This window comes from Nyctibius grandis, chromosome 11, assembly GCF_013368605.1.
Source record: "Nyctibius grandis isolate bNycGra1 chromosome 11, bNycGra1.pri, whole genome shotgun sequence".
NCBI lineage: Eukaryota > Metazoa > Chordata > Aves > Nyctibiiformes > Nyctibiidae > Nyctibius > Nyctibius grandis.
The window spans coordinates 11,276,273-11,299,169 of NC_090668.1; the positions used below are offsets into that span (position 1 = coordinate 11,276,273).

The window sequence follows — 22,897 nt, forward strand, 5'->3', positions numbered from 1 at the left end:
TTTTGCTTATACGTGACTGTAAGACTTGATCCTGCAAATATCAAGAAACTGTGCTAGAATATAAGAAAATGTTGAAAAATTTTGAAGGGAATTGAAAACTGTATGTTGTGTCAAGCCTGTTGTTAGTATAAATAGTCCCAGTTCTATACCATATGGTCACCATTCACTATATCGTCTAGACTTAATAATACTCTGTATTTATGTAGTTCAGGAGGCAAGGGCTAGTTAATTTCCTTTGAAACATAACAAATTGCATCCTGGAGTGACAAGCCTATGAGAATGATTTAATAAGCTGTATTTTACTGCTCCATGTCTAATTTGGCTGTCAGGTTTTATTTTGTTTTGAAGAGCACTGGCATGGTTGCGAGTTAAAAAAGAGACCAAGCAAAGCTCAGTTAAAACCTAGAATTTGCTTAACTGTGGATTATCTTCTCTTGCATCATTAAGGAAAGTCTTTTTGTTCAAAACAAGCCCTTCCTGTAACTGCTTTGTACTAGCTGACAGGAGGGCGTTTTCTTCCCTGTGTCCAAATTTGACTCGTAAAGCAAGTATTGATTAAGTTTCCCAGCCCTTGAGTTACCCCAACGAGGGAAGAAGATAGAGTGTCAGGACAGCAGTCTACTTTGCATCTCTGGTTAACGTTGTTCAAAAACTTAGTAACAGTTGTGGAAAATTTGTTTTTAGTCTGTATTGTCCAGGACACTTCAAGTTTACCTGTCTATCTCCAAATAAGTCATCTGTGATTTGGAAGTAGTTATTCTAGGTTTTTAGTGATAAAGAGATCTCCCCATGGTGATGAAATTCTACTATTTCTTACATTTTCATGTCTACTTTGACATGTTTAAAACAGCTTAGTTAAGTAGCAGCTTAAAAAAAAATCCTCAGGGTTCAAGAATAACTCTTGTAATACCAGCTTCTAAATCTAATCCCTATGCAAACCCCACGAAGTCATATACAGACGTAATCAAGAAAGGAACTTGGCACGTTCAATGTCATTATCTTTAGAAAGACCATTCTCAAGTTTTCATTTTCTGTGAGAAACTACTGCACTGTTGGCTGAATAAGTTTAGGAGCCTAGAAAAGGGATTTTGGTCTACAACTCAGTTTGAGGAAAGTCAGCATCCTAAGAACTGGACTTTATCAAAGAGGAGAACAGATAAAATATGAAGAACCAAATTCCCTGGTTTCTAGCTGCAGAAATGTCACTCAAAACATTACTTCCATTATTTGATAGTGTTTGAGCATGAAAAATATGTAATGATGTGAACTGATTAGTCCCATGTAAGCAGTCTATTAAAACAAGTGAAAAGGGTGGCTGTTTTTTGTCTAAAATTACAGTATTGTATATTACTATTATTTTTATAGAAATCATATTCATTGGTGTAGAAAGATGGATAGTTTTAGTTAAGTGTTTTTCCAGAAATGTATTCTCTCCAACATGAGCTATGCAAGTAGGGATGGTGTGCTGCTACTCTTTCATCCCATGTCTGTTACCACAAAAATCACGTTGTAAAAGAAAACTCATCTCTGCCAATAATTTCTCACAAGTAGGTGAAGGTCATGTAGTAGAGAAAACTTCACTGCAGTACAAACCAGTTGTATTTAAAACAATGTCTTAGTATACTGTATAGACAAGAAGTTATTTGGGCTAAACTCTTTTAAACCCAGAAACAGTAGAACAACATGAGGAAGAACGTGAGCCAAGGGAATCTATTGCAGACCTGTAGCATCTTGGTTGCAAGATGATCAGGGAAGAGCTTATACAGATAAGGAAGAAACAGTTCTTGGAAAGACTATATTTCACGTGATAGTAAATTTTTTTTTTTCTTTTTATCGGATAGGCTATTTCTGAAGCTTGCTTCATTGAATCTCAGCATAGTACTTTGGCACAAACCTTACAGTAACACTGTCTTAAGAAACAAGAACTAGTTAAATCCAGTCCTTGCTGACTGAAGAGCAAAGGATCATCACTTTCAAGATAAATCTAAAAAGTCTGACAAATGCCCATGGCCACATGAGATCCTAAACAGAAGTGATCTGCCGCTGTGTGGAGTCTTCCACAAAGACATTTTCTCAGGTGTGGCTTGCATTCATAGGAAATGGGTGTTCCTATTTCTGCTACTTGTGATGCAGACACATACTTGGAAGGATCTGTTTCATGCCATCACATCCTCTGCTCTTGTGTCTCCTCCCTTTTGGATTCATATGTGTCCTTCCCTTGCAGCATTGATGTACAACCAAAAATCCAGATGGCTGAATATTAAATGGGCTTTGTACTTAACCCGTGTAACAGAGCTAGGGTGCCCTGCCTTCTTTCCTAAATTCTGATCAACAGAAGTATGTAAAGCTCCAAAGCATTTAGATTCCACTTGTCTTGCTCCCCCACCCCCACCCCCCGGTCTCTTAATGTTTTAAGGGCTGTTATTTTCTATAGGACAGGCAGAATTTTAGTATTTCAGAACTGCAAGCTCAAATAGAACTTTGCAAGGATAAAATCTGTTTTGTTTTGTTTATTAAAAAGCAGAAAACTTGAACCTGTAAGTTTGAAAGATTTCAAGTATCTCAGTAACACCTCTGTGTAGTATATAGTTTCTTTAAAAAGAGAAAGCATTTGTATTTGCGCAAAATCATCCATGTTGTCTAAATGGATGTTAACTGGGATGATACTATATAGCTATTCAGCACCAAGGATGGAGAAAATAGAACTGTATTGAATGGAGGATTCCACTCCTGGCTGTGACATTAGAGATGTCTGCTGTGTTGTGGAGTGGCTGCTCTGCCACTTCTGACTTTTCAGAAGGAACAGATTGTATTTTTCCATCATTCAAATGGCAAATCTACCAGTCCATTCTTTTATCTCATGTTCCTACATGGTAGGATAAAACCAGCATCATATTAAATACTTGCTGTGGAAGCAGAGACTGTCAGTGCTGTGTGGGTAGAGGTGAATGTTTGCCTGTAAGTGCTCAGAAGGCTATTCTAAACTTTAAGTCATAACTGAGACTATTTGTGTTCTTCAGCTCTCTTCCTGATGTTGTCATCAAATATTATTACTGTTTGTTTACAATTTTTATGACGTTAATGAACCAGAACGTAATAATGGTAGGTATTGTAAGAGTTCAGGAGAGGGACTTTTTACAAGGGCATGTAGTGATAGGATGAGGGGTAATGGTTTTAAACTGAAAGAGGGGAGATTTACATTAGATATTAGGAAGAAATTCTTTACTGTGAGGGTGGTAAGACACTGGAACAGGTTGCCCAGAAAAGCTGTGGATGCCCCTCCCTGGAAGTGTTCAAGGCCAGGTTGGATGGGGCTTTGAGCAACCTGGTCTAGTGGAAAGGTGTCCCTGCCCATGGCAGGGGGGTTGGAACTAGATGATCTTTAAGGTCCCTTCCAACCCAAAGCATTCTATGATTCTATGAAAACTGAAAATGCAATCTTTTGAGGCCAGCAAGGAGTAGATATATTATATTGGGGAAACAGCCATATCTTTGGATGGGTTATATTGTGTTTTACACTTGTTTTCTGAAGCATCAAGCTTTTGAGGAGAATTGTGGAGACCGTTCATTTAATCCTGAAATGGGCATAGTACTACTTGCCAACAATAATATTGAGATATGATCAGGGCAATGCTGACTTATGCATTAGCTTTAGCCGCTTAGATAAGGGGTGTTCTGTGAAGGCTTGGAGTTAACATCAATGACATAAATTGTATGATTTCATTTAACTGTTTCTTATTGCAAACAAGGTCAAATTAGACTAGATTTTTAAGAACTGTTTCATTAATTTTCAGACTGCACTATTACTGGATTCAGTACATCTGCACATCCAAGCCCTGTCCACATTTTTTAAGGCCTTAGCCTTATGATACATATCATAAACATACACTTTGTCTTTCTGTACAGATTCTAGGAAACAAGATACCCTTCTTCAAGAACTGTAATGTGTGGAGCTGGTATCTGACCTTAGATATTGAGATGGTTTTCTGCTTTTCCAGTTGAGTTGTATAAATAGAAGCATAAAGTTTGCTTACTCTGGCTGAATCTGTGATATCAAGTAATTTGGCATATTTGCAGCAGATCAATATATTCAACCAGACATGAGTGCTTCATTATATGTGATTTGGAATATTTATTTCAGATTAGATTTAGTCTGGTCTCAGTCGAAAGCAACTTTACTATCCTTGTGGTTTTAAGTTTTCTGAAGTGAAAAAGCATTTGAACCTATTGTACCCCTTAAGCATTAGAACTTTTTTGAATATGGAGCTTCCAGTTGCAGATGTAATGTTCAAATGAAAAAAAGAAATAGTCAAACTTTCAATTTCAGGTATTTTTGGTTGTTTTTTTCTATCATGGTATTCCCATCCTTAATGAATGTGAGCAATTAGATCACTTGAAAGTGTGAAGACACAAAACTGAAGCCCCAGGGCCCTAGACGTGCTTCTGAGTGCTCTAGCAGCAGATATGTATGTGAACAGACTGACCCTAGGGTGCAGGCATGGTGAAACTAGTCATCTTCTGTATTATGGTCATGTGATTGTGCTTGGATTCAGTGCCTAGAGGCTCCTGAATGGTTAAGACAGATTTATTCTAACCCAGGCGGAAATGAGTGCTGCTGACTGAATTGTATACGATCAAATGAAGAAAAAGTCCTACAAGCCTTGCACTCACCTTCAATATATGTTTTCCAGTTTCCAGTGGAATGGATATATTAAGATGAGGCATCTTAATCTTCTTCACTCTTAAATGCTACTAACACGACCACTTCAAAACACTTGAGTAACAAACTTCCTTAATAAGCTATTTGTAGAGTAGAGGTCTCAAGGTTGAATAGTTATCTTTACTTCGATAAGGCGATAGCCAGCAACAGTCTATTTCGATTTGTTGCTGGCGATTAGCTTGATTTCATACACCTTAAATTGGCTCTGTGTATGGGAGAGGTAAAAGTCCCATTCTTTCCTTAGAACAAAAACAATGTGAGAGAAATTGTTTTTCTGTCAGAGGTATCAGCATGAGATGCATGCTTTATATTTTTAATCCTTTTTTATTAGCTGTTACTAGCTGATATCTTTAAGACCATCTTTTCACATGATTACTTTTCCTGGATGGCTTTACTTTTTCCATTGTAACAAGAATAAAACCTTTTTTCTCAAGTAATTCTCTAGCCAGCAAGAAACCATTGAATGTCTTAGTGAAAGGGTCTTTATATGTATTTATGTGAGTAGCTTTTTTTTCATTGAACTGGTGCATATCTAGATACTATAAATGTCATTTGGATTCTTAAGGCTGTCAAAAATGAACAGCTTGTTTCTTCTTGCTTTCTGAAATTTATTTGACAAAATGAAGTTCAACATAAAGCACAGATAGGTAATGAAAACAGCTATTGTGCAGGTAGAAAATCTGTGATTAATTAAGTGGGCAGCATCTGGATGTGACCACAATCTATTTGTGAAGGGCTGTAAATAGCATCAAAGATTTGTGAGCATTAGGTCTGTGGACAGCAGGAAATATTTGAAAGCCAAAGTAGGATCAAATGTTTGGGTAGAAATTATGGTTATAGCTAACCACAAGTCAAGTGAGAGCCATTAGAATGTTGTTTGTTATCCTGTGGTTGAATGTAAATTCTCAACATTGCTCCTTTGATTTGTAAAGCAAATGAGGGTTAGGCTGCAACCTTGAAGACGCGTGAGACATTCAAGTAAGACAGGCAGACCGCTGAACCTCGCACTTCTGTTCGTACACGTTCTGTACCTCATACAGTAAAATGCTTAAAAAGCTGGCTGTGTGGTGTAATCTGTTCTGTTAGATACTATGCAGCATGTACGTTTTGTCTTCCTTGGGGATCAGCAAAGCTGAAAGCAGTTCCTGGAAATCTGTATCATTCTTCTCATTTACAAATAGCTCTGGTGAATGAGGTGTACATTTGGTGGAAATGCCACCAGGAGAGGGATGTATTGGCATGTGCTAGCTATTACTCTCTAGCAGTCATAAAATCTTCATTGGCATCTTACTTAATACCTGTCACAGACAGATAGCAATGAAAGGAATAATCTTCATCTAACTGTAGGAGTTAAATCTCTTAAGTTCATGCATGAAGGTCAAAGGTTTTAACAGTGGCCAAAGAAAACCAGTGTTGTTATCCTTAGCTTCTTCACATGTTGAGGAAAGAGCCATCCAGCCAATCTCTAGGCAGCCTTGCTTAGGCTTGGGGGAAGAAAACCCCAGAAAAAGTGGGGTCCTCCCTGATAGAGAGGAGAGAGGTGTATCAAACACAAGAAACAAGAATTGGGGTGGAAGTGTCAGAAACTGGCTGTCTGGGAAAGGAATGTGAAGGATGAGGAGCCAAAGCTTTCAGATGCCAAAGCAATATATGCTTTCTTGTTTCTAATCTAATGTACCTCCTGCCTAGAGGGAAAGGATTAAATGAGCGGCACTTCTGTGAGTTCCAGTTGACTGAAATTAGTAAAGTTGGGACTTTCTTAGTATCTCTTGTGATGCCCTCTTTATCCAGACTTCCTTGTACAAGTTCTGAAGGGGGAGCCTAGAATGTAGACACCAAGCTAAAGGCATACTGCAAGTGTTTAATAACTTATTTAGCCCTTCCAGTCCAATATAATAAATGACTTTGTGGATAAGCTAACACCTTCTGGAGTGTGTCACATACTCATGTGATGTGTGTTGCCATAGAATCCCATAGGCAGAGCTGCACCATTTTGTTGTAGCAAAGTACTTCACCCGTTCTGCTGTAGAATTCTATAAAGATCTGATTTTACTGATATTTATGTTAAATTTTATCCTACAGTTTTTACCTGTGTTAAAGTTGACTGATCTGAGAAAAAGATCATCATTTGTATGCCAAAGTTGTTTTTTAATAGTCTCTTCTCAGTATTGTGCATCAAATGTTTTTGATCGCAGTGCGAAATCTAGAAGATTCAAATTGCTCAAACAGAGCTTGAAACTCTGTGTCAAATATGTATTCTAATGTTTGGGTTTGCTTTTTCATTAACTAATCTTACTGCTCCTCATTCATTTTTCTGTTTTACTTCTCTGGATTTGTGTGTGTTTGGGGTTTGTAAAGGTATATTCACTACTTGCTGTGAATTTGAGCCATTAGAAACAGAATGCACTAATGTTAAGTTGCACATGCAAATGAAGGGAGGGGTATAGATCTTCTATGCGATACAACCTGAAGTGAAATAAAGCAGCTGAGTTTATATTAATATAAACTGGAAGTTGGAGTTCTGAGTGAATAGAGTGGTCCTAGTGCTATAAGGGGACGTACTTTAAAGTTTATGATTTTCTTTCTCAGCTATTTACTTACGTAGGCATTACTTAGGGAAAAAAACCCTGACTTTTTATGGTGTTGCTTGGTTATAAAAGAAGTAGGAGTTCTTAGAAATAAATATTCCTCTGGAGAAAATGAGCAATGGGCTGTTCTTGCCAAACATCCTTGGCCTTTCTGACCATTTAAAATTTTGAGTTTATTATTTTAAAGTATTTTTTCATTTCTGTGAGATGTCCATGATACAAATTTGGCTCTGAAAAAAGATGCTGAAGGCTTTCTTTAGGAAAAGAAACCTGACATTGAAAGAATAAAAGGATCTTTGCTTTATGTTTTATTTTAGTTTAAAGATGACATGGCTTTTGATAGTAGTGCATAAATGAAACCTTAATTCTTGAAAATATAAATGTAGATGTCTACATCTAGCCAGTTTTAATCAAGTTTACTGCTTGTTCTACAGTGACTATGTCTTGCAAAACCAACAGATATAACTGAAATTAATAAGAGATAAGAAAGAACCATTGCTAGTTGGTGGTGCAACTTTGAACAGAAAATATGAAAAGGAGGTGACACAGATCATCTTAAAAGATGTCCAGTGGAAACAGCTGATAAATGGTATTGTTTCATTTTGATAATCATTCATCTTTTTGTGATTTCACATTTCTTTGTATCTTTCAAGGTCCCTTCCAATCCCTAACGTTCTGTGATTCCATGGTGTTTTCACTTTTCTTCTTTTGGAGGAGGCAAAGGTGGAAGAGGGACTTGGGTAAGGAAAACAGGAAAAAGAAGAGGAGAAAGGTTTATCTTTGACACATTCAGAAGCTTTTAATGCTTTCTCTTCAAAAACATTCTTAAAGTAAATGCCTTATACTGAGAGCACAAAATTGGACACAGTATTCCATTTGTGGTTCCTCCAGTATCAAATAGAGAGCATGATCACCTTCCTTGACCTGCTGGCTACACCCTTGCTAGTACAGTTCAGTATGCAGTTTCTGCCTTTGCTGCAAGGGTACACTGCTTGCTCATGTTCAACTTCTTGTCCACAAGGACCCCCAGGTTCTTTTCTGCAGAGCTACTTCCTAGCCAGTGAGCACCCAGCCTGTATTGGTGCATGGAGTTATTCTGTCCAAGATGCAGCACCTTGCATTTGAACTTCATGTGGTTCCTGTCTGCCCATTTCTCCAGCCTGTCAAAGTCCCTCTAAGAGTCCTGCTTCCAGAATCTTGACTACTCCCCACGATTTGATATCATCTGTACATTTGCTGACAGCACTCTTGTCTTATTGTCCAGGTCCTTAAAAAGATGTTAAACAGTATTGACTCCAGTAGGCCTCCTGGCGGGATGCCACTAGTAACTGCCTGGCAGTTGGATTTTGGAGTGGTGATCACTACCCTTTAAGTCTGGCAATTCAGCTGATTTCCCACCCACCTTATTGTCGACTTACCCAGTCAGGATTTCTCCAGTTTGGTTTTAAGAATACCGTGGGAGACTGTTGAAGGCCTCGCTAAAGTCAAGGTAAAAAACATCCACTGTTCTCCACTTATCCACTGAACTATTAATTTAATCACAGAAGACAGTAGGTTGTTCAGACATGACTTGACTTTGGTAAATCTATGATGGTTGTTCCAAATTATTTTTTTGTCCATGTGCTTGGAAATAACTTCCAAGAGGATTGGCTCTGCAGTCTTTCTGAGAGCTGGGATTAGGGTGACCAACCTGCAACTGAGCCTCAAGTCCTCCTTCTTGCCCTCAATGAAGATGGATGTGGCATTTGCTTTTTCCAGTCATTGAGCATTGCCTCCAATCACCACGACCTCACTGTGATGTCATCCAACTACATTGGCACCCTTGGTTGCATCCCATCTGGTCCCAAAGATTTGTGAACGTAAAATTTTCTCAGCTGCTCCCTAATTTGATCTTTCTCTACTCATTTGCACAGACTCGGGGGGAGTGATTTAATTTTACACAAAAATACAAGCGAGTGAAAAACACAGAATATATACTTCTGTTTGATACACTTAAAACCAAAAGTATTTAAATTTGCTAGTAAATTTTTGATTGTGAAGACCATGGAGTTGACATGATTCTGCCTTGTAAAATCCATAAAGAGGCCGACTCCTGTGACTTGGCAAATTTCCAGTTGATGTCAACTTTGAAGTCAATGAGGATTCCTTTTGAGGAAAGACAGCAGGATTTGGATTAAAATATTTATTTATGATTGATAAATGAAGTCCACCTGGGCTTCAGACAAGGAGAGCAGATGATGCAAGAAAAATCAGTTTGAGAGTTTCTCCTTCGTTTCAGTTTTTTATAACATTTTATTTCAGCTTAGAATACCTCCCAAATCAAAAGAAATCTTTGGAAGGACTGATACATTTTAAGAACATATTACTAGAGGCTAATTTGAAAAGAAGAGCAATACAAACTTTGTGTTTAGGTATAAGAAATTAACTTTTTTTGCATTGACCTTCTACATTATGATTTCACAAGGATCGTAAGTGCCACCTTGTGGACAACATTATTAATCTTGTATCTTGTTATAGCACACAAATTGGTGAAGTAGGATAGTAAAATTTAGTTTCAAATTCTGTGTCAGAAATTAGTTACGTTTTCTTTGGGGATTGGAGGATTTTGGTTTACTGTATTTTCCAGTGTTGTTAATTGATGTTCTGAGACTTCACCTTCTTAATTAGTATATGAGTATTCTCATATACTAATTCTGAAGTCAAAGAACATACTACCATTGGCTTCAATGGCTCTGAATAAAGCCAAACTCTCCTAGTCTTACCTTGGAGTCTTACTACTTCACGATTTTTGCAGTTCTTGCTGAAATACCTTTGTTGGTCACTCTCAGATCCTGAATGTTAGCTTGCGTGGATCACAAATCTGGTTTGAATGGCAATTTGTTACATGATATGTAGAACTTTACTAAGGACTGTAAATTGCAGAAAACCAGGTCTTCTAATTAGAGAGTTTCCCTTTTTCTCAGCTGCTCAAGTTCTAGGTTCTCCTCGGATTCCCTCTAGTAGTCACCAGATAGCCTCACCCTATTTGAGAGGGGGCCAAGCATTTGTTCCCAGTAGTGTTAATACAGACTTTCGTGTAGTAATTTAAAACCTTTCAAGGATCTTTTTCTTTCGTCAAATTTTTAACATTCCTAGATTAAGAAGAAAAACCAGTATTTCCCCTTAACTTTAAAAAGAATGTAGGAGCATGCAGGAACAGATATATTCTACATTTATTTTCTTCTTATCACACGTTACTAAGAGCTTCAAGACTGTCTAGGTTTTGAACCATTGTTGGTTGGAGTGTTACGTCATGACATACAGTAAAACATAGGTAACAACTGCACAGTGCAAGCTTCCCCTGATTAGGGGAAAAAGTAAAGTTGTGCATTTTCTGCGTATTTTGATTCAGAGGGTTTTATCTTCTCTGGAGCAATATGAATTTGCTTATTTTGGATTTCTTTTTTCTATTCAGTAAGCAAGCTGCTTGCTCAAAGTGGGAGTTCTCTTTTTCCTTTGACTGGAACTTGGAGTAGAGTGGTAGTTTGACAGCAGAGGAAAAAGAAATATTAATTTGATCAGTCTCATCTGCAGTGTCAGGAGCAACAAGGGCATGCTGATCCATAGGAGGAGAAGAACCTAGAGCCAAAAAGCACGGCAAACCAGGCAGACAGTGGCCTCACCAAAATGGGTGCATGCCCCCAGTTCCAGAGCAAGCAGGGCAGGTCTGCTGATGGTTGCCAGACTCAGCCAACAGTCCAGATGTTAAGGCCAATACCTAATGATGAGATAGATCCTATGTCAAGCCAGAAAATCAAGTCAGCAGGTCAGGACCAGGGTCAGAATCAGGGTGGTACAAGATCTGGCACAGGTGTATCTGCAGTGTAGCTCAGACAAAGACCAGCAGTGAGACCCTGACCTTAGAAGCACCTCCTGGGAAAAAGGAGGGCAGGAGGCATCTCAACTCTCTGGTTCAGGGCTCAATGGCTGCATTATGAAAGTTAGCCTTGAGCCTGGGCAGCTAACCTACCAAGAGTGGTACACAGGATCTGAAACGGAATAAACAAAACTCAGCTTTGTCTAGTTCAGAGCCTGGGAAACCAGGCTAAAGAGGCTTTATCCTGCAACTGCCAAGCTCTGGTTGTAGTGTTTCTGGACACCTTCCTGGGGAGTGCAATGCCAGAATTTCTAGCCAGTCCTGCTCTGACTACCAGATGCAGCTGCAGCACTGAAATCTCAGAGGTGCTCACACTGTGTTTAAGAAGCAGGAAAAAGAACCAATCTGCCTTCCTGGCCAAAGCTCCTGTTTGTAAGGCTGCTTTCATCATGTGAGTCTTACACTTCTCTGCTCTTTTGCAATATGGTCTGATTTACCAAACCGTTACCCAACTTATATTAGACTGATGTTGATATAACTGGAACTGAACCTAAGCAGTTTCAGAACTGGAAACCTGGAATGAGCCAAAAAAACATTCTGCTTTCACTTTCTGCTTCTCTGGTGAGTTGTCTTTTATGTTTAGTTTCCCAAGACCTTATTCAACCTTATTATTTGCCCAGCTTTCCTGTTTTCACATGCAGTGGAATTGAGTCTCAGCGATGGGCATGATTCCTCAGCTCTTCCCATTTTCACTGACAGTTTTTCTTAGCTTCCACAGTTGTTTTCCAGGCTGTGTGTTGAATGACATCAGTATTTTCTGGGTTGCATTGGGGACCAACAAAACTTGCTGCTTTTTTGTGGGATCGGTGAAGAAGGAATTGATTCAAAACAGGTCTTCAAATCAAAAGAACTCTAATAAAATTACTTTCTCTTAAGTTTCTTTGTCAAAAGGCTAAACTGGATTACATGTGTACATCTTTATGTTGCCTTACCCAAATGGATATTTGATGGATGATTAACAGATCGATAAAGCAGCAAAGCTTGTGTTCAGATTTCATACTTTATTAAGGGTGGGTGTAGTGTTTGCTAAATTAGTTTAAATCTTGTATCAGTTCTTAGAGACTCCTGAGATAAATCCTGTAGTTAGTTACAGTTCTGTTTATGTGAGAGAGAATGTTGTAAATAACAAATAAAGGAGTCGGTATACAGTTTGGCCTCAGAAGCATATATGCAAACTTTTGTTTCAGAAATTGCAAACCAGTTCTGTGAATAGATGACAGAAAGGCGAACAGATATCATCACTAAAAATGCATGTGAAAGCTGCTCAGACTTACCAGGGGAAAGCATAGCTAACCTCTGAGATGGCAACACTGGCACAGTTCTTAAAAGCTTTGAAGGCAAGACCTTAATGAGGGAACTAGTGTGTAAGAGAACTCCCAGAAAGGCAAATATTTACTGCTTTAGCTTGAAGCCTCTGGCACAGACAGGAAAAAAAAACGTTGTGTATTATAGACAACAATATTTACATACTAAATGCTTTGCTAGAAAGTCAATAACAGTGTTTGCAGATGTGAACTTAACATTGAGGTGGGTAAACCTGTTAAGTAGTTGGGATTGATAAAATAAATCTTCTGGTTCTGGCTACAATGGCAATGATCATTTCCAATGGCAAAAGTGTGAAAGAGATTAAGGTATCTGTGAAGCAACCACAGAGTATAAAAGTCTATCAGTGACAGCACTAAAATGTTTTTCCTTCATATCATCTAGCTTTTTGTAGTTGTCCTGATGTGCTTGAGGTTTGTTTAACTTAAGATAAAATTTGAGGACTAAACAGTAGAATCACAAGCCAACCAAGAAAATGAACAACATTATATTCCTTCAGAGTTCAAGACCTTTATAAGACTAGATGCAGACAAAGAGTCCCCGTGGAGACCTCCTAAGCTATTGTCTGAGGTGAAAGGGCTCTGAAAGGCCATTAATCATTCTGCATTTGTGGTACAATGAATCCCACAACTTTAAGTTGAAAATCCTCCACACTTACAGAGGGCCATGAAGTAAATTGTGATTTCAGCAAGCTACTTCTGGTGAATCAGGAACAGTAAATTATACTTACTCTTCTATCTTTTGTAGATGGCATTTCACTGGAGACTAGGACTAATTCCTAGGCCCAACTCCACTGATTTCAAAGGGAGCCTTTCCACTGAATCGAGTGGGATTTGGATCAAGAGTAACTAATGTAGTACAAATATGTTTCTCCATGAAGTAGATATTGTTGGACAATTTTTGAATATCTGACCACTTACTGCACATATACTATGCTTATTAAATTGTTAGAAGAGATTCAGAAGAAAACATTCTTACTAATCCTTTCAAAGCTCCCTGTGTATTCTTGGCTCAAGAGCCCACTGCATTCACTCAACTGAGTTAATCATTCCACATGTTGATAATGCTTCATGGATTACCCATTTGCTTTGGTAGTTTTCTGTCAATATGCAGATTTTCTTATCCTGACGTACTATTTTTCTAATGTAAACCACAGAGTATTGTTACTAGTTTCTGCTCAGGAACCTGGATGCTTAAAAGGCAAAGAGACTCAAAACAGCTGATGTGAGATTTGGAGGATCTTACTTTTCTTGTTCCTTAAATGCAGCAAATAATCCTTAGCATTAGATCCAGTAATTTTATGAAATGTTTCCTGTCAGTATAATATTTAATAATTGATGTAATCTTGCTTCTCTGTGGAAGCGACGTGGTATTAAGCAGCTTAAATCCTAATATATTCAAAATATGTTTTTGAATAACTTCATACCTTCTATAAGAGAAAAAAAGATAAATATTTTAACTGCAAATTAGAATACTGAAAAGATATTATCAGCTAGCAAAGCTAGTTTTAATCGTCTTGGTATTTCATTATTCTTGTATTCACTATCAAAGGATGTTGAACGACTTTGGAAGGATGACCAGAAGTTTGAGAAAGGAGGTATGACTAGTTCTGATATGTTATGTTATACCACCCTATAAGACTCATGTACCAAGTTTTTCAGAACATGGAGAGGAGAAACAGTAAGTTAAAAGTAAAGGCATCGTCTCTTGTGGTTAACCCCCAGAAATCACCCACAATGCTGATAGTTAATCTCAATAGTTCTATTTATTCCACAGAGCAGATGAAAGAGTACTTGTTTTTTGGTGGCTAAATCAGTGATACCAAGTTGGGGGAGATGTAGTATTGCTCAAGCAGAACAGCAAGTATTATGGCTCCCATGAAGCTCTGTGTTGTAAGACAGCAGCGTGTAAAACCTAATTAGCAGTAGCCTCAGCAATTTGTAGAACTAGGATTTATTGATAATATACAGTGTCAAAGCAGGTCTCCCACCAGTAGCCAGGTGGTGTTCTGCTACTTACTTAACAACTTTAGTGGTGTTTTAGGCCATGCATCTTGCTTGATTACTGTTCTCACATTACCCTGCCTAACATTTCTTCAGCAGCTGGATCAGCTGTGATAAATCTGTAACTGTCCCTGACCCTTTTCTTAGAATTTTTGACCTATACTTAAGTATGACTTCTAGTAAATATTTTATAATTCTGCCTTCTAGCCCCATGGATGTCCAGATTCCAACATACTTACGTATTACAACTTTTAGCTAACTATCTGTCAATATAACTAATTTTTGAAGTTAATGGTGTTAATATACTACATTTCATAACTGTGGCTTTCCTACCTGATAATACAATGGAGCTAAAGCAATGGAAGCAAGTTCTTGTCATGTTGTATTATTTATGCCACTCTACCACATAGATTGTAATTTTTAATAGAATCATTTAGAACTGCAATTGTAACATCTGTTTTCCATTTCAAGGATCAGCACTTCATGTTTTCGAATGCTTGGCACCACCCGCATTCTATTGTATACATAGTCCTAAATCCCTATTAAGTCCATCACTGAATATTTCATCCAGATTATCCCTAGTTTCTCTCAAGGGTTTTGATTTAAATTAATTTTGGCATACAGTTGGCTGTAATTCTTGAACACTATCTTTCATGCTAACTTGTAACTTAAAAGAGTTTCTTGAACCACTTTGCAAAACTAGTTGAGCAATAGAGAAGATGTATAGATACTGCAAGTCAAAAGTACCTTTTCTAAGAAACAACACTTTGCAAGAAAATGTTTTAAGTGGCAGATGTGTTCTAGACCTCCCCATATTGATAGCCAAGGAACAGCCTGCAGTAGTCCTGCCCAAAATCCTTTTGGTGGGAAGAATGCATTTACCTTTGTCTTCTCGTTCATCTCTTATTCACAATCCTAATATATCTACATTCATAGTAGGAATGTTGTGTGTGATGTGGCTTGAAAAGTGACATCTGCTTTTGGATTCCTTAAATGTGTGTTACATGATGAAAAACAAGTGTGAATTCTTCATTGACTGGGGCCGCCTTTCACCATTGTGAGAGTGTGCCGGTCTATTAAGTTGGGTGTTAATGTATTTGGCACCCACTTTACATCTCAACCTTCCAAAGTTGTACAAGGAGACTATCTGAGATTTCAGACCTATCTGCATATCTAGCAAAACTTCTGATCTTTGTGTCTATTGACATAGTTAAGACTTATTCATGTTCCCACAGCAGATATTGGAAGGAGCACTCACAGTGGATTCCAGTTTGTATCACCTCTTTCCTTAACATCATTTTTTCTTGCTGATGTATCACAGTGTATTAGGCAATGTGATAAGGGGATTTATGTTTGCTGTGTGTACATAGAATCACAGAATCACAGAATCAATCAGGTTGGATGAGACCTCAGGGATCATCGAGTCCAACCATTGCCCTGACACCACCATGTCAACTAGACCATGGCACTAAGTGCCATGTCCAGTCTTTTCTTAAACACATCCAGAGATGGTGACTCCACCACCTCCCTGGGCAGCCCGTTCCAATGTCTAATGACCCTTTCTGAGAAGAAATTCTTCCTAATGTCCAACCTGAACCTCCCCTGGCGAAGCTTGAGGCTGTGTCCTCTTGTCCTATCGCTAGTTGCCTGGGAGAAGAGGCCGACTCCCACTGTGCTACAACCTCCCTTCAGGTAGTTGTAGACTGCAATAAGGTCACCTCTGAGCCTCGTCTTCTCCAGGCTAAACAACCCCAGCTCCCTCAGCTGTTCCTCATAGGTCAGACCCTCCAGACCCTTCACCACCTTGGTCGCCCTCCTCTGGACTCGCTCCAACACCTCAACATCTTTCTTGAAGTGCGGGGCCCAGAACTGGACAAAGTATTCAAGGTGCAGCTTCACCAGTGCCGAGTAGAGAGGGACGATCACTTCCCTAGACCGGCTGGCTACACTGTTCCTAATAGAGGCCAGGATGCCATTGGCCTTCTTGGCCACCTGGGCACACTGCTGGCTCATGTTTAGCCGGCTGTCGATCAGCACCCCCAGGTCTCTTTCCGCCGGGCCGCTTTCTAGCCACTCTTCCCCCAGCCTGTAGCACTGCATGGGGTTGTTTTGGCCCAAGTGTAAGACCTGGCACTTGTTCTTGTTGAACCTCATGCCATTGGTCTCGGCCCATCTATCTAACCTGTCCAAATCCCTCTGTAGGGCCTTCCTACCCTCCAGCAGATCGACACTTCCACCCAGCTTGGTGTCATCTGCAAATTTACTGAGGGTGCACTCAATCCCTACGTCTAGATCATCTATAAAGATATTGAACAGCACCGGCCCCAGAACTGAGCCCTGGGGAACACCGCTAGTGACCGGCTGCCAGTTGGACTTTGCCCCATTCACCACCACTCTCTGGGCTCGGCCATCCAGCCAGTTTTTAACCCATCGAAGAGTCCACCCATCCAAGCCCCGGGCAGCCAGTTTGTCTAGGAGCATGCTGTGGGAGACAGTGTCGAATGCCTTACTGAAGTCTAGATAGACTACATCCACAGCCCTGCCCTCGTCTGCTAAGTGGGTCACTTTGTCATAGAAGGAGATCAGGTTGGTCAAGCAGGACCTGCCTTTCATGAATCCATGTTGGCTGGCCCCGATGCCCCAATTGTCCTGCATGTGCTGTGTAATGGCACTCAGGATGATCTGTTCCATCACCTTGCCTGGCACCGAGGTCAGGCTGACAGGCCTATAGTTCCCTGGATCGTCCTTCCGACCCTTTTTGTAGATGGACATTACATTTGCTAATTTCCAGTCAGCTGGAACTTCTCCAGTTAACCAGGACTGCCGGTAGATAGTAGAGAGTGGTTTGGCAAGTTCATTTGCCAGTTCCTTCATTACTCTGGGGTGAATCCCATCTGGGCCCATAGCCTTGTGGGTGTTCAACTGGCACAGCAGGTCACTAACTGTCTCCTCCTGGATTATGCGGGGTTCACACAGCCCCCCGTCCCTAACTTCAAGCTCTGGGGGCCGAGTCTCCTGAGGACAACCGGTCTTGACATTAAAGACCGAGGCAAAGAAGGCATTGAGCACCTCTGCCTTTTCCTCATCCCCTGACACTACACTACCCTCCTCATTCAGCAAGTGGTGGAGGTTCTCCTTGACCCTCCTTTTGCTGTTGATATATTTGTAGAAACTTTTTTTGTTATCTTTGACTGCAGCAGCCAAATCAAGCTCTAATTGAGCTTTGGCCCTTCTAATCTTCTCCCTACACGACCTGGCAACATCCCTATAGACCTCCCAAGTTACCCAACCCTTCTTCCAGAGCAAATAGGCTCTCTTTTTTGCCTTAAGTTCTAGCCTAAGTTCTCTGTTTAACCAGGCCAGTCTACATATGCTTAAATGTAATGAATACGACATCCTGAGAGAAGTCAGAAATTCGTTCATATTTTTGTATGAATGTATGTTAGCCAAGTAGCAAGCTGGTACTTCTTAAATTTATGGTCATAATGGAAAAAAAAAAAAAGAAAAAAAAAGAATTATCTGTTCAGTACAATTGCAAGGATTTTACATTTTTGGTTAATTTGGGTGAATTCTGTTTACTAGTCTAGTTCTACAGGGATGACTACCATTCCAAATCTCTGCACAGCTTCAAGCAGCTGTTTAAAAGCAGAAAGAAAACAGAATCAGCTTGCCAGAAAGGTGTTTCTTTCATCTTCCCAGAATTACTCCGGACCAAGGCCCAGGACATCCCAAGTATTGAGTCCTGAACCAGTAACAGGTGTCTGATCCAATATGTCATGACCTGTCAGTGCTAGAAATCTATGCTTTATAAAGTTAAAAAGGCAGATTCCCACAGAACACATGGGACATGGACTTGCTATATGGTATCCTTGCTGGATTGGGAAATATTAGAGAGTACACAGTCATTTTTATATGCCTGCCTAAACTGTATTAAGCAAATGTTAAGCTTTTCTAGAATATATTATTTATAACTGGCCTCTTCTTCTGAAACCTATGCAATATTCATCTTTAAAGCACGTCATTTCCATGGAAGCCTCAGTAGATGCCCCAGTAAAGATTTTTAATTTTTCTTTGTAAAATAGTAATTCGTTGCTAAATACCTGTTCTGTTGGTATGTAAAATGCATATATGAGTGCACTCTGCATCACATATATCATTTGTTTATATCTTATTATTTATTGTATTTATTACCTTATTTCTCTTGTGTTATTTATTATCTTCTTATTTATCTTAGTTGTATACTTGTGGTTCTGTGGCTTTTTCCTCATTGTCAGTTGCTGGTTTCAGATCATTAGGTCCTTGTCTGCGGTAATTCATTCTTTGTCTCTTTCTCAGTAATTTCTGTGAAAGAGCATTTAAACACTACAGGCACTTTTTGTGACACAGGCTGCTTTTATCCTATATGGGAAGAATTCCAAACAGTATAGCCAAAGATTGACAGCTGTCAGTCAACATTTGACTAAGAATGACATGTGAGTTTAAAATAGGTTTGATATTGATTCCCTAGAAAGGTATCTCATTTGTACTGATTGGTTGTGTTTCCTCTGTGAAAAGTAGTTCTGTTCAGACTGTCCCACAGTAGTTCTGTGTTACGGTCTCAATTAATAAAACACACTTTTCTCTATTCCCTAAATGCTAAGAGGAAGCAAACTGTATGAACCTGTGTGGGACTCAGTAGTGATAGAGAACACCATTAAACATTTATGTTAGCAATTTGTATTGTATAACACCTCATACTTGAAAGGATTCCCTCCATAAAACAACTTACTGGCAGTGGAAATTTCCTGAAAGTCACTGTATAACATAGGCTGATGCTAAGTATTCCTACATTTCCACCCAAAAAATATATGGTAGTGGAAGTGTAAATATTCTCAGAAAAATATCCTTCAAGGAGGTCTAGTGCAGAGATTAATCAGTCATTGGGCACAGCTGTCTTAAATTTAGATCACTCATATTTTTCAGATTGTTTTAGCAGGTCTGAAATCATACTGTATGATTTGGTATAGTGACATTTGTAATTCCTGTGTTTAAGCAAATGCATTACTTCATTAATAATAAAATGCATTTTGAGGCAAAACACAAAAACTCATTTATGATTTTAAAATTTCTGCCAAGCAATGCAAATGCTAGATGTTAAACCAAGTGTTTCTATTTGACTCCAAAATCTCTTTGAAATCATGCAACAATCTGCTCACATTAGATTTGATAGGATGGAACAGATTTTTGGTATCAGGTTATCCCACCATGAAACACAGTGTGCTTGGGAATCTTCTTCATTCCCTTGCTTCATGACTAGAAACAGGTATCATTGTCAAGCTCCATATGATCCTGGCAATGATGAGTTAGATGGTTTTATCTGTGTTTCTTGGATAGTCATAAAAAAGATGTTGGGTGTTAAATATTTATATTGGAACTAAGCAGACTCTGGCTTGCAGTTTAGAACATTTTTCACAGCAAGGGCCAAGCGTTAGTATTGGGAATAGGGAAGAAATACAATGATGCCAAGGCTCAAGATACTCCCTATGCTGTAAGTTGGTGATATCAAAAAATTATTTTTCTTCCCCCTCTTCCTTGGATGATTGCTTCCGGGCAAGACCATAAAACAATAATTAACCATTTTTTCATCAAGAGTTTTGCAAGAATTTGCAAGTATTTTTGTCAATTTGAAGTAATAGAACAATACTCTCTCATTTATTTTTAACATTTTCCATTGAATTACTACTTTTCATAAAATGTGATAGTCTTCTGTTCTACTGGCTCATGTAATATTTCATTCTTATCTGAATGAGAATGAGAAGTTCTTTTTTGCATATGCCAGTTAATCATATAGGTAGATGGTAAGTGTTCATCATAAATATTATTTGAAGCCTGTAAATACAAAATAGCAAGATCAGTGAACAGGAATGTTGCTGTAAAAGAGGAGATAGTCCCTACAGTATGTGCACTTTTAAAGTGCAATAAGTTGGAAAGATTTTTTTTTTTCTGGTTTATGTCAAATCTTTAACATTTTTTCTGCCACTTAATTTACATTATTTTAAATGATTTAGTTTTTTTTCAAGCTGTCCTGTGCAAGTGGGTGTTAATGAGTGGGTTGAAGATTTTCTACTCAGTGAACAGGTGGATCGCTTCTGTAATTGTCTAGATGCAGTATAAAGACTTTTTAGGAACTTCTTTTGGTGAGAATATGCTCAGTGCTCAATTTTAGAGGAGATTAAGAAGACACTTTATATATAAAGTAGTTCTGATTTTGTAAAAAGCCCATTTGGATCATAAAAAATCATAGCTCTTCACCTCTTTTCTGACTAGCAGCTACAGGAACTATGTTGTTAAGAGATTCTTTTCTTTCAGCTGACGAAGGGTTGATCGGCAATGATCAATGCATTAGTGTTCTTTAGTGTGTTCTCGTATTTTTGGTAACAGGCTATAAAAACCTGTCGACTAACTTGAAGTCCCCAAGTCTGTGAACCCTCTGTTTTTTATTGCCTTCTTTCATACAGAAGAGCAAGGGAAGAAATTGCTGAAATTATAATTCCCAAAATCTTTTCGGGATTGAATGTTCCCTGAAAATCATACTGTTCTCAGTTGTTATGTCCGAAGTCTGCAGTTGTAAGATCTTGGAAAAAGAAATCTTATTTTATTTTGCAGAGCATTGGCTGTGACGACTACCTGGGTTCAGACAAGGTGATTGACAAGTGTGGAATATGTGGAGGGGACAACACTGCTTGCAAGGTTGTGTCTGGAGTTTTCAAACACACGCTAACAAACCTTGGCTACCACAAGATAGTGGAAATTCCTGAAGGAGCTACTAAAATCAACATTACTGAGATGTCAAAGAGCAACAACTATTTGGGTAAGTTGCATCTCAGTGAATAAAGCATTCTTTGTGCACTAACGCAACTGGGTGGAGGTTATGCCAGGAAAGGCCTTCTAAGCAGTGTGAAACAGATGTCTAGAACAAGATTGGGGGTGCGGGGGGGGGAATTCATTAAACAGGTGTTTTGATAAGAACTAACTGACAGTTTATAATTCTCACATGACAAACACTATAGACTTCTAACCATCTATTTCCCTGTCCGTCTGACTTGGCTTTGGTGTTTCCTATGTAGTTGGTTCCACTGCAGTGATTATGCTTCCCACATCGTTAACCTTCTCACCGTTTCTTAGCTGTTTCTTCACCTGTCAGTCAATCCTTAGATCTGTCTTAAAAATTACCATAGCAAATAATAAAAATGGATCTACACGAGGCCTTTCTTACTAGCTTGGTGTAATTATTACTAAAACAATCTAGCTGTACTGGAAGCTTCAAATCCCAGTACTCTTGTTTGACAACTGCTTTAACTCACTTCTGGCTAGTAAGCATCTCAGCTACTGCTCAAGTACAAGAAAGGAATTACTTATTGTTGAATTGCTTCTCTCCTCTTTTCTGCTTTCTTCTCCTTAATTCCTGCTGGAGCTGTAACTAGTTCTACAGAAACATTTGCATGTAGATGGGAGTTTATTATGGGGAACAGTCTGAACTGTGAAGTGAACTCCATAATTTTACCAAAAAGTGACTCTTCAAAAGTGAATAAATAATATAAGCTATCCACAGTCCAAGAAAACCAAATATTCTGGACCTCTTGTAGAGTGATCTTATTTGTCCTGGTTTCATCCAAATGTATTTTTAATACAGTATATGTACCTATATACACTAGCATTCATTTTTTCATGTGAGCACTTTGTATAGCATCCATCAACACTAACTTGTTTGATGGCAAAATAAAACAATAATTCTATCTGAAGAGCTCCTGTAGATACTTGTACATTTGGTAGAAAATGGGTGAGAACTCAGCTTACTTCGCAGGACAGTGAAAGTAGCCATGTTACTAATATATAAAATCATGGAGTTGAATGTAATTTTTCTGTCAGATTTACAGGCCAGCATCTGAAAACAGCTGGCAGAAAAATTCCCTTAACTATATATCCTAAGCCACTTGAACATTTTTGGAATGGGCAGGACAGAAAGAGAGTAACATTTTTTGCTTAAAAATAACCAGTCTGTTGGCATGTATGGGAAAGTGGCAAAGTTTTTCTTTCCCATGCTACTCCTTATCTCCTTATCCCCTGAGCTCTTGGTTTATGCTATCATCTTTTCTTTCCCTTTTTTTTTTATCCATTTCATATGTTTCATTTTAAAGTGGCTGGTATGGATTTAGTCTACTAAATTTGCCAGCTCCCCCCCCTCTTAGGAATTCCTGAGTCTGTAGTTCCAGCTAGAAGGACTCCAGCCTCCCTGCTTACACGTTACACAATAAATTTGATTTATTGAGGCAGGACAGGAATGAACATGTTCTAACAGATCAGAAAA

General features: G+C 38.8%; 1 protein-coding gene across 2 annotated transcripts in view; it reads left to right on the top strand.

Annotated features, from left to right (window-relative positions):
- The window catches only part of THSD4 (thrombospondin type 1 domain containing 4), a 301,012-nt gene that overhangs the window by 207,722 nt on the left and 70,393 nt on the right, over positions 1–22,897 (top strand). For both annotated transcript variants that reach the window (XM_068410186.1, XM_068410185.1), the window contains one exon: positions 21,196–21,400. In XM_068410186.1, coding sequence (XP_068266287.1) covers positions 21,196–21,400 — 205 coding nt within the window. The remainder of the gene's footprint in view (positions 1–21,195; positions 21,401–22,897) is intronic.